General features: G+C 40.2%; 1 protein-coding gene across 1 annotated transcript in view; it reads left to right on the forward strand.

The window, feature by feature from the left end:
• Positions 1–12902, forward strand: part of PCNX2 (pecanex 2) — a gene marked incomplete at its 3' end in the record, with an annotated part of 150843 nt that overhangs the window by 64498 nt on the left and 73443 nt on the right. Inside the window, 4 exon segments of the mRNA XM_084203543.1 lie at positions 370–466; positions 6865–6957; positions 7468–7618; positions 12482–12623. Coding sequence (XP_084059669.1) covers positions 370–466; positions 6865–6957; positions 7468–7618; positions 12482–12623 — 483 coding nt within the window.

Consider the following 12902-nt stretch of genomic DNA (forward strand, 5'->3'; position numbering starts at 1 on the left):
ATACAGTTTCTACAAAATTGACTTCCTTAGCCATTTTAACATGGGTCTAAAGAGCTCTCATATTGGCTTCAGCTTAGCTGAAACAGAACTAAGAGTCATAACTGCAACAGTACTCTCTCTGCTCATTCCTCTAAATGACTGAGTCACATTGATTGGGCTGCTGAGACTCCTTAGGATTCTGATGAGGAGTTTCTGCCCTGATCACAGGTAGAGCTGGTTTGTGTCAATCTCCAGCTATACAGAGATAGGAATGCCAATGTACATGTAGAAGGAAATCTGAGGCCATTCTTCCTCCTCTGTCCTTCAGGAATATTTGTATCTGTTTCACATGTTCCAAAGTATCCTAACTAGGATGTTTTTTTAAAACAGGTCCCTTATTCAGTGTAAATACATCCCTCACTATCTACGCCAGCGATTTGAAGATTCATCAGAAGATCCACTCCCAGAAAAAATGAGAGAATCAGTGGTAAGGCTTTTTCTCTAATTAATTTCTGTTCAAAGCTCTCTCATCCATTTTGTCCACTGAGGAACTTTGTAAATATTGTCATTTAGTAATTTAAATAACTACCAAGAGCACAGATAGATGATCTTTACAGTGAGGCCCGCAGTGAGAAGGGGATACATGCGATTTTCTGAAGGGCTCATTTGAAGGTCTCTGCCACATAGATTTTTTAATATAGTCCATGGGAAGTGCACTCTTAGAGCTTGGGGAGTGGTGCATCTCTCATCCTAGTACACAGAGAACTAATGCAGGTTCTGTGCACAGAGTTGCAGCCTGGGAATCTGGTGTGTCCAAGGTAGGATGGATTGTTCAACGAGCATTCAAAAAGGTGAGCAGTCCTGCCAAACTCTCTGTGCAATGCAGAGGAGCAGGATTTGGTCCACAAAATTACTCATGTTTAAAGCAGCCCTTATTCTTTATTTTTCTATGGCTTGGGCTACCTGTTTTTCAGGAATGTCTTTTCTGTGCCAGGATATACTCTTGACTGTGTGCTGTCCACCCCAGCCGAGCCAAGTGGAGCACACTGTCAGACTTGGCACCTAGAGGTGGAAGAAGCACATGAAACTGGGATAGCATGGGAGAGGGAGGGACATGCCTAGTGCCAAGCATTGCCATCTCATCATCTCTTCTTTGCTTGGCAGGCTGTTTATTTACTACTGTCTGGCAGGAAGCTGTAAGTTTGTGTCAGCTTATTTCTCACTTCAGTATAAACATCGTGTAGTGACCCATCTTCCTTTTTGTGTCTTTTTATATTAAAAAAATGTTTGCTGTTACCCAGGGGAGGTTGATCTTCTAAGGCGTTCATGTGGGAAGATCATCAAGTTTCCAGAAATGCTAAGGGGTGTTTGACATTTATTAGTCATGTGAGCTGTCCTGCTTCCTGGCTGTCAGACAGCTCTTCCTCCTGACCACATCCCCAGTGCCTGCACATCTGAGCATTTGCAACCTAGGCAGCTATTCCTAAATTTCTGAGTGCTCTCTGAAATCCAGGAGCATTCAGAGAGTCTTTGGAAGATAGACTGCGTTTTTTGACCCTTAGACATGACCTGGAGTCCGTAGTTCCTACTGGCCTCCAGATGTCCTTCAAAGGAATGCATCGCTCATGTACATCTTGAATAATTTCTTGGGCATTTAATAAGGTGTTGTACAGCCTACATTAAGCATATGCATTGATCCCACACTACCAATGTTTTCTACTTTTCTGAGCTGCTGCTCAGATTGTCATTTTTGTCATGTATAATCTTATTTTAAACTGCTTCCTCTAACAGGGCCTACATAAGATTAAGTGATATTTCTTGTTGCTTGTATCGAGCTACAGTTTCTTGCAAACTAAACTGTTTGCAACAGTTGATACTGGAATATGAGTGTGCATCTAGAAACAGAGTAAAAAAATAAAGTATTTTTGTTGGAATTTTGCTGCATTCTGTGGTATTTGTGGTCTGTAGGTTATTGCTGTGGTTCATTGACATTCTGTTCTTGTACACAGGGACTGTATGGCAGATGTAATGGAAAGCTTCTTATGCTCCTGTAGTTCTGTCTTTTGCTGATAGTGCCTTTCTTGGAGGAATAGAGTCTGATGTCATCTGTTCTGCAGATGGAGCCCAGCCCAGGGACTGAAGCAGTTATTGCAGCTGTCCACTTAACTGGTTTTATTTCACAGTGCAGAGGGAAACCTTGAGCAAGGCTTTAAAATATTGAAAATAAAACCCCAAAATAGTGGAAAAAATCTGCATCTAAGATCCTAGCTGTATTTTCAAAATGAAGTAATTCTGCAGACTCTTAACAATTTTTATATCAGTGACATGGACAGGGATCTGCTGTCTTACACTAACACTGCACAGCTGCGCTTGAGCCCTTGAGCCAATGGGGTGGAAGGTGCAGAGGTATAGGGATAACTGCACTGGGATTTGCCAGACACAGGACTTCAGTTCTTCTCTTCACAATATTTCATTCCTGTCACACTTTTTCATTTTGTCACACTTTTAGGATTAATTAAGTGGGCTTCCTGGCACCTTTGCTCTCCAGAAAATACCTGGATTTGGGAATTGGCACTTTTCTGCTCTGTACATACTCCATGCTGCTGCTGCTGCTGTGAGGCAGAGGCTGCTTTCCTTCAGTGTTGCTGGAGCTTGCTCGTTCTTTGCCTTCATTTTTTTTCCCTCTATCTGGGCTTCCTTTAATCTGTATAAAAATTGTAAGCCAAAGTGTTTGCTTACGATTAGCGGTGCTAATTTGGAAGAAATTAGCTGAAGAGAGAGAGAACAATTTCTGATGAATGTGGGCTCTTTGTCTAGCCCCTGTGTTACCTGGTACCTCTGTCTCAGTAAACACCAAGGAGACTCCCACCAGTCTCACCAATGTAGTGCTAATAGGGCAAGTAGGGAAGAACTGAGGCAGGAGAAAATGCACGTGCATTGAATCCAAGGAGCACAATCAAGCCATAGTCCCTGCTGACTTGCTTCAGCAATAGCAGTCATGTTTAGGATGTAGCTGACACTTCAAAGCCAATTTAAAATAATTTCCAGAAGTTTTGTAAGGGGATCTTCAAACTGTTCAGCAGCTGGGTGAAACAGTATATCAGTATTCGGAAGAGATTTCATGATGGCAGCTCATTTTTTCTTGAAGTGCTTCCCTGTGAGGAGAGTATTCCTAACCCCTGTCAGTGGCAAGAGAAGGCAGGATGCAACACAAGCCAGCCTTGCCTTGGTGACATGTTGTCTACAAAACAGCATTTAAATAAGACCCATTTTAATCAGAAAGCCAGAGGCATACAGAACCAAATCACCTTCTCAAGCAACTGAAAGCAAACAAGGTTAATATTGAAAATTAATGTGTTGTTTTCTGGATGGCTTTGCATTGGTGTTAGGAGTAAAAAATACAGCATCTCTAATGTTTGATTACATGACTTTTACCCTTTTCCTTTCCTTGAATAGCTGTGTAAGAATTGCCAGCTTTGGAAGCCTGAATTATGAAGCAGCTGTGATTGATAATTGACCATTCAACTTTGAGAATGGAGCTTCCTACCATTATAATTAATTTCTGTAGGCATCCACATGGCTGATTACTAGATTAAGCAGTGGCCTGAGGGTGATAATGTGTTACATTCAAACTCAAGGTTCCTTCCTAGTCTTTAGAACAAACATTTAGATAGCTAATAAAAGGATTCGTACAAAGCTCCAAAAATCTAATTGAAAATAATGGTTGGACTTGATGATTTTAAAGATCTTTTCTGCATAAACAATTCTATTATTCTGTGATAATAATTAAAACAAAAAAAAGTGCCACTCTAATATATTCTGCTTGTGAAATCTCCAACGCATCAAAGGTAGCATTGTTGATTTGGGGTTACTTTTTTTTTCCCTTGAGTGTAAAATAGAGAGTGTAGAATGGCTTTCAGCCCAAACTATAACAGTGAGCATCTCTCACTGGAGAGATCTGAACTGTGAATAGAGCTTAATTTTTACATTTTTGGACCAATTGCAGTGAAGGGCTTAAGCATCATGCTATAGAGCTATTCAGTACTCAGCTCATAAGTTCCTGGCCTTGGGAATGATATCCAAAATCCTGCTTTAGACAGCTGGGTTTAAGGTAGGCACATGGTTTTCAGGAGCTAGCTGCCTTCCACAGGAAGGCCAGGAGCCACAGATCCACTCCCAGCAGGTAGATGCCCAAGGTTTTCTCCTGGAGAGTAGCTGTGAGTCCCTCTCAGCCAGAGAGATCACTGTCATTTCCTGGGGGACCCTGTCCCCTGTGCAGTGACACGGAACAGGACCAAGCACTGCTTGGCTTTGTTTTAAAGGGAAAAAAGCCTGAATTTTGTGAGAAGCTTGAAAGCATTGGCCACATCAAGAGGGAGCTGCTGTGTGGACCATTGTGCCACACAGCTGTGCAGTATATTTACATTTTGAAACAGTTCAGTGCAAGGACAGAAGGACAAGCCTGGGCATATATGATACTTAAACACATTCAATATTGCCAGAAATGGACAGCAATTGTCAAATTTGGGGTTGAATATCTGAATAATAATAATTTCCTTAAAACATAAGCTTTTTTCTGTATAGTATTGTCAAAAGTGATGAGAACACTGTTAAAAGGATAATTGCAAAAGGAAGTCCTGTGCAATATAATTTGTGTAATGTGTTCTCTTCTGAATGTAATCTTTGAAAAGATTCTCTTTGGTGATCTGGCCTGGAATGGAAAGTTAGGATGCCACCTCTCCCCAAAATGTGCATTGTTATCACCTCTGCTGATTTTACAGCTAAATTATTAATATTTGACATGGTTTTTAAAGTGTCAGCTTCTTCAGCCATCTGATTGTGAGAGAAATCAGCCATTTTAATAGTAAGCTTTTTGGGTTGTACAGAAGAGCTTGTGAATGTGATTGGAGTGTGTTTGTTGTTCTTAGAAGCTTGTTTTAGATTACTGAGTAGTTGAATTCAGCTGTGCAGAAAATGATACTTGATCAAGACTTTTCATGCTGTGTATTCACAAAGGGGCTGAAATAGTGCTATATAAATTTGACACTGCCTAATTTTCTCAGATACTGCTGTTTTACATAGATTTTGTATGCAACATCTTTAAAAATATCTGGAGAGCTTAAAAAATAATTTCCATTGCATAGATTGGTAATAATTCAGTAATTAATTTTTATTAGACCATGTTTTTTCAGAACTGCTACTTGGTAGTGAGAGGAAGCTGTGAGAGAATTGAACAGAGACCGTGGGGACAGGCAGGGCATACAGCCAAGGTTTAGGCAGGGAAGAGAAGGCTTTTCCTGTGAGCTCCCTCATGTTGTGGTTTTTCTGTTGAATGTGGCAGCCAAGGAGCAAGGCTAGCAGGGCTGTTCTTGGAAAAGATGGTCAGGAGGAGTTCCAAAGACCTGGCTCTGCTCCCACACCTTCACAGCACATGTAGCCCGTGCAGAGAACAGGGCTGTCCAGAGCAGGATGTCTCTCAGAGTGGAGGGAGCACCACTCTTCTGGAGACATGGACATGCTCCTGGGCAGCCTGGGGAGGGCAAACACCGTGGTGGTTGCTTGAGATTTCAGCTAAGCCATCTTGGAGTTTCCTGGGACAAAGCAAAAGTACTTTCAGAGCCTGAAGGCTTTTTATTCCTGCTGCATTTCAAAGGGCTGCTGCAGTAAGTGGAAGTGCTGATGCAGGTGACCTTTTACTGAGAAGCATCTTTCATAACAGGGAGTGATAGGCAGCCTAAATATAGAGGCTGCTACCAGCTTCCCTGGTAATTCACAACCCTTCTGTTCTTCACTTGTTCTGCTTGCTTTCTTTTTTATCTCCTTTATTCATAGGTTTGCCCTACCATCATTATTTTAGTTTTCTTTCTTTTTCTCTGATGAGATTCATTAAGCTTACCTAGATAGCACCACCAGGAAGTCAGATGAACCTCTGGTTCTAACAAGTGTTGCTTTTCACATGTTGTTTCTAGATATCTTTGAATTAAAGCATAAGTCAGCTTCTAAACCGAGAGCTACAAATAGTTTCTCATTTGGTAACTTAGCAGCAGAATTGAGTGCTGAACCTAAATGCCCTTCTCATAAATCTAAGACAAGATTTTCATTTACTCACAAAAGCATTTGGGTGACCTCTGAAGTACAATTCAGAAGACCTCACAGATCACAAGCTGTCTTGTTTATTTGTTTACTGAGAATGACATTTTAATCTCGGGAAAAATGTGCTGTAAAGACAGTGATATTTCCAATCTTTAGAAACAAAGTTACTCCTACCACAGTTACAGATCTTTGCATAAAGGCAGATGCGTCCTTTCATTATCGTTCAATGACACTGGAAAAACGCCTTGTCTAAAATCCACAAAATCTTGCTGCAATTTGACTTCCAATAAAGAAAATCAGGAAATGGGACATGTCCCTTTAGAACATAATAAACGTATTGATGTTGTGTCTTAGAAGACATTATGGAAAAGCATGACTTTTTTCAGTAATGCAAGAGAAAGGGAATAAGAAATATTAGTTCTTAAAAATAGGAAATGGAACCAGAATTTTGATTCCCAAAAATAAGAAGATTGTAATGGAAAAGAGTTATATTCCTCAAGCAGAATCAGATTCAGTATTAAAATGTATTGCTTTCATTTCTCCAATATTATGACTTTGTTATTTAAAAATATAATTCAAAATTAGACATGAAGAATTTAAATGTGATTATTTCAACAAACCTGGAGTGTGGAGAGAGAATTTCCCAAAGCAGAGTGGAGAAAATACTTTTGTATTAGGGAATGCTGATTAGCCTTATTGCAATGCAGAGTGTAAGCAATTGAGAACAGAGTAATTACTTTGGTTAAAATAGTGCTGCCTTACTAATTGTGTGTAAAATAATTACTTTCACAGAAAGAAATCTTGAAATCGGATCTCATTGTCTGCACAGCAGCTGCTGTTCTGTCATTTGCTGTCAGTGCCAGTACTGTGTTTCTGTCACTAAGGGTGTGTATCTATCTTTTTTTCCTCCCCCTAAGGTATTATGTCTCTTATGCAAAACCACAGGGTGCTTTAAATGGAAAGAATAGATGCTGTGGGAAGGGAAGTTAGTGATAATGCATTTACTGGTCACAATAACAATGTTGTATCTGCAAAGCAGTTAGTTTCTGGATACTTGTATTAATTTCAATATTACTTGTTTGACATCTCTTTCCTTAAAGAGCTCTTATGATATGGAATCCAGAGGACAGAATGAATAAACCTGACATTTTACCTTTTTTCCTCCAATCATGGAGGAAAAAATTGGTTAATTGCATGTGTGCAAAACACTTGTCAAAATCCATATTCACCTAGTGTCAAGGATTTGAACATAGGAGTAAAAATCAATTGCAGAAAAATACATTTAGGGAAACTGTTAAAAAATGTTTAAAATATATAAATATATATATATATATGTATAAAACAATGTTGTATGTAAATTATAACTATGTTTCCTTTTTTTCTGCTTTGGCCCAGCCATTTCTCAGCATTGTGCTGTTTGCTTTAGCGTGGACAGTGGGATTTGTAACACATTACATCCTTCCCCAGCTCCGCAAGCACCACCCCTGGCTGTGGATCTCCCACCCCATACTCAAAAGCAAAGAGCACCAGCAGCGGGAAGTGAGAGGTTTGTAAGACAATCTTTTCTAAACAGTGGATGCAATGACTTCCAGCTTGCCTTGATTTGAAGAACAAAAAAATAAAAAAATCCAGAAATAACAGAGCTGGGAGAATAAATGATGTTTTTACTTTTGAGTAGCACATATATGTGATCATTTTAATTTTTCCACTGCACAGCCAGCAGATCTGTGAACCTGTAGGAGTTGTCTTCTGAGGCCACTGCCCAGATGGGCTGAGGCCAGGCAGACACGTCTGGAGATTGTCTAGTCTATGCCCCTGCTCAGAGCAGGGTCAGCTAGAGCAGGTTGCTCAGGGCTGTGTCCAGTTTTTAATATTTTCAAGTGTAGAGACTCTAAAAACTTTCTGGACATAGCATTCAATCATCCTTACAGCAAGAAAGGTTGCTTCAAACTGTGGTGTTTGAGTGGATTTTGGTGGTTTTTGGTTTTGTTTTTTTTTTTTTTCCCTGCTTTTTTTGTTTGTTTGTTTGTTGTTGTGGTTTTTGGTGGTTTATTTGTTTCAGTACTACTTTTTTCTGGAAATAGATTTTCAATTTGTGCCCATTTCTTTTGTCCTGTCTCTGGCCGCTTCTGAGAACAGAGTGGCTCCATCAACTTTACTTTCCCCCATCAGGTATTTATACCCCAAAAATGCTGCCAATCAGGCATTCATAAGATGCCCCCCAAGGCTTTTTCTTCTTAAAGTTAAGCAATCCCAGCTCTCTGTTTCTCCTCATATGTTAAATGTTCCTGTCCCTTAATCATTTCACAGCCTCTATGTGATCTTTCATGAGCCACTGTCTGATCTGCCTTTTGTTTTACATTACAGCACTGTTACTTGCTGTGTTGCTTGACATGATATAGTTCATGCCTAATACACTGGCATTCTACATAATTTAAAAACTTAAAAGATTGATGAAATTGAGGCATATTTTTTCTACTTTCTGACATATCAGCAAATGTAGTGCAATTTAAGTGTTCTAATTTCAATTGTAACACTTTTAGAGAAACATTACAGTTGAAAAGAACTTAAATTTTCTCTAAGATTTGTTCTTGCTGATGTCTGCTGGCTTCAGTGGGTAGTGCCTTGATACATGTGAATATCAGTCAAAATTTTAGTATGTGAAGATCTGATTTCCTGTTCTGATAGAGTTATTTCTGAAGCAGGCAGTGTGCTTTGAGAAGTAAAGCTTCCCTCCTCCACCCCAGCTCTCTTTTTGCCTTTGCTACCAGCCAAAAGCTTGCTTGTCATTTCTTGATGGATCCCACGCCTTAATAATTCTCAGTATATGTTTCTGAAGTGTTTGAAGACAGCATTTGCAGAACAGTCTGTTGAGGGACTTCAGTCTGTCTTCAGCTAGACCACAAAAGAGTTCAGATCACTCTCTGGGAAACCATACATTAAGGATTTAAATATGTTTTGCTTGAAAAAAAGTTGTGTTTCAAAACAATTACTTTCCAAACAAGGGTTGGGTATGAAAAAAGTACCCAGGAGACTTGATTGAAGTTTGTCTTTTAACTTTTACTGCAATATGCCAAGGAAGGTATAATAGAAATGTAAGTATTATTAACCATCATGCCCAGCTGAAAAGTGTCCAGGACTTCCTGTCCCTGATAACCAGTAATTCTGATAAATACCCAACTTGCACTGTTTGTTTCAGCACTTAATCATACAAGACCACTGTAGGATTTCTTTGCCTTGTTCTGATTGTCTGTCTTCATTTGTCAAAAACCATTGTTTTCCTAAATGCCGTGACTCAGCATTTGAAAAGGTTGAAGGTGGAGACCTGCTGCACTGATTTCCACAGATGGGTTTCCTTCTGTTTTGGGATACAGCTGCATTTCTCATGCTGCCTACTGTGGGGAAGAGGCTTTTTTTGCTTCTTTTGCAGTCCTCCTTTATATATGGCACATTCTTGTACTTTGGGGTCTAGGTATTATTGCAATGTAGCTGGTGTTCTGTGTTAGAAAACAAGAGTAAAAAAAAATTATATATATATATATTTCAGTCCCTTAGGCTGCTGCAGAGGTTTTGAGGTTTTTTATCATGTCTGAGATGAGACAGACTGTGGAAAAGGTAATCCCTTTGATAGATATGTCTGACGGGCTGTCTTCTTTCTTTTGTCCTGTAATAAAAATGTAGGAACTAAACTTTAAAATGTTCTCTCTATGTATAGAAAGAGAAAGTTGTAAAAAGGACAGTAGTACCCCATAGTTGTCAGATGCGGACAATGAAAGGACAAGTACACAAAATAAGATATCTGTGAGGAGTTTTTACTGCATAGATTTTAATTCTAATTTTACTTTTTTTTTTACAAGAGGAGCGCTATTGAAAGACAAATGACTACTTGCAATTAGACAAACAACTGGCATTTGTTGCACAGACTTTGGATGAGCTTCTCAGCCTTTAAGGTGTTCCATAGAATAGCAATTATAAGACCAGTTCTTGTGCTGCCCCTGTGAGATAACTCAGTTATTGCTTGTCATTGTCTTGGCTGACTGCAGGATGAAAGGCTTAGGTCAAGATCTATGAGCTTACGGTATATAGATGTGTAGAAACTAGTGCAGGACTAAATGAGAAAGAAACCCTGACATACTAGGCTATTTTTTCTTCTCCTTCCTCCCCACTACTGCTTTTATACCCCACAGGTTTGTAAACCGGCTAGCTGGCTTCCTGCAGGGTTCATGTGCCCCAGGCGGGCGGGCAGGGGAGCACGGCCCAGAAAGCTCAGCCTTTGGGAGGCCCAGAAAGCTCAGCCTTTGGGAGGCCCAGAAAGCTCAGCCTTTTGGAGGCCCAGAAAGCTCAGCCTTTGGGAGGCCCAGAAAGCTCAGCCTTTGGGAGGCCCACAAAGCTCAGCCTTTGGGAGGCCCACAAAGCTCAGCCTTTTGGAGGCCCACAAAGCTCAGCCTTTTGGAGGCCCACAAAGCTCAGCCTTTTGGAGGCCCAGAAAGCTCAGCCTTTTGGAGGCCGAGTGTCTGGATACCCAAGCTGCTCTTAGCTGCAGGCTACCTTAGCGAGCTCAAGCGATTATCAGCTCCTAGTGATTTTCAGCTCTTAGGATTTCAGCTCTTTGCTTGCTAAGGAGCCTCGCCAGCTAGCTGAGAAGCAGATGCAAGAGAGAGAGAAGGCAGCCTGGCGTTCCACAGCGATGGTTCATTGGGAGGTCAGTGAAGGGTTCCAGCGACAGCTCTTCTGGTCAGAATGGGCTAAAGCAGCCCCTTACATAGGGCTAGAAAGGATCAGAAATTGTCCAAGAGCAAGGGTTAGGGAAAAGTAACCTCTGGGGTCACAGAAAGATAAGCTGAGGTCTGGAAGGCGGAAGGAAGGGGCTTCTGGCCTCATCACCCATGACTTGGCATTTCCTTGCTTTAGGCCTCGGCCCTCCACGGGGCCCTTGCAGGCCCTGTGCCTGCTGCAGGTTTGTGTAAACCATTTTCAAATCATTCACCTCTTTCCCTGGGGCCCCTTCTGAATGTGAGCTCTTTTTTCTGTCTCCAGTGTCTGAACAGGCCTCTCTCTACTCCTGCACCTACCTTCTGTTTGGTTTGTGTGATATGCTTACCTCTTTACTGAAGCCTGAGTTCTTACACAGAGCTCAGCCTTGGACATGGCTCAAGTTCTGGAGCTCAGGAGGAGGAGAGAGGAATGGGGAAGAACAACTAGGTTCCAAAATGGACATTTTGCTGTGTGGATGGACTTTTGGGAGGTGGCCTTCATGTAGTGGAAATATTTTTATGCTCTAGCAAGAAACAGAAGTTGTTTATGTTTTCTGAAGGGGGATTTTTGCAAGAACATTGTCTTAGCTTAAGGTACTGGCAAAACATGACTTCAACCTAATTTAGAAGTTTGGTTTTAGATCTTTCTCTTAGCCTATTCAATATACAACTGTGCCTGTAGAACGTAGAAATCCATTGATTCAGCATGTCTTCTTTGTCTGTCATTGAAAAGGTGCGTATGGAAGAGGGGGGTGTCTACTTAGAATTGTTGTCATTTCGCAAGGATGATTATTGGAGATTCAGTAGCTGGCATTTTTATTTCTGAGTTAATACCAAGTTCTGCCTTTTTGTGTTCAGTGTTTTTCCAATAACCTTGTCTAGCTGAGCTTTGAGGAAAAAGGCATTATTTTTGCCTGTGCACAAGTGTTTCTGCACTCAATTCACCTAAGTTCTCATAGCAGCTGAATTGCATGGAGCATTCGGTTCTTGTTTAATACTCATATTAAGCACTGTGGTCTTGTTAGAAAAGTCTACCGCAAAAAAAAAAAAGCTGTTCCTAAAGAGGAATGATGTGAGATGTGATCCTGGCAGATACTTCTTACAGTGTCTAACTGTTTTGGGAAACATCTATGACAGTTTCTAGCTCCTGATATTTCTTTGGTATTTAGATCTCAAGGGGTGTTTCATTTATCAGTGAGGTCAATGATAATTTACATTCCAAGGAACAGTGTTTTGCTACTATAAGATGGGGAAGAAGAGGCACAGAGTTCAAATGAGGTTTCCTAGGTGATTCATCAGGTCAGTGCTGGAGCTGGAGAGGGCCTCACTGGGGTCATTACATCCACTGAGAGTACTATTTAATGTACTGACTAAATAATTGGATGATGTAAAATCTACCATCTAGCACGTACTATCTTTTATTGTTTCTGAATGTGTCTCAGGAGTGCAATTATAAGCAGCAAAACAGATACTTTCTAAACTCAGAGAACAAAATTATTTCTCTATTGATGAAGAATTATGAATTCCATTGTTTCATAAATTAGTTGGTTGACTCTATTTATTAATGTGACCTAACTCGTGTCTTCTATGGTACTCCAGTGCAAAAAATGCTGATGATTTGACGACACGATCTGTTATCTGAATTTCCATTTCAGATGCTGCTCATTTGATGTGGTTTGAAAGGCTTTATGTGTGGCTACAGTGCTTTGAGAAATACATTTTATATCCAGCCATAATACTGAATGCACTCACCATTGATGCTTTCTCAATTAGTAAATACAAGAAGCTTGGTACACAGTAAGTAGATTATAACTCAAAGCATGTGATTAGTAGAATATTTGGTTTCAGACTGAAGACTGAGAAATGGAATTTGTTTTTAAATAAGCCTGTAATCTTGTCACAATTTGCTTTCATGCATTTTAGTTCAAAATAAATAATCATTGGCTTTGCTGCAAGAAAAATGCAAAACTACCTTAGCACACTAAAATGTGTCTCCAGTGAGAGAGAGTGAAATTAAAAGATTAAAGAGCTATATATAGATATATATGGAAGGTCTAAATGTCAATTAAAAGCAAG

This window comes from Fringilla coelebs (genome assembly GCF_963513975.1).
Source record: "Fringilla coelebs genome assembly, chromosome: 3".
NCBI lineage: Eukaryota > Metazoa > Chordata > Aves > Passeriformes > Fringillidae > Fringilla > Fringilla coelebs.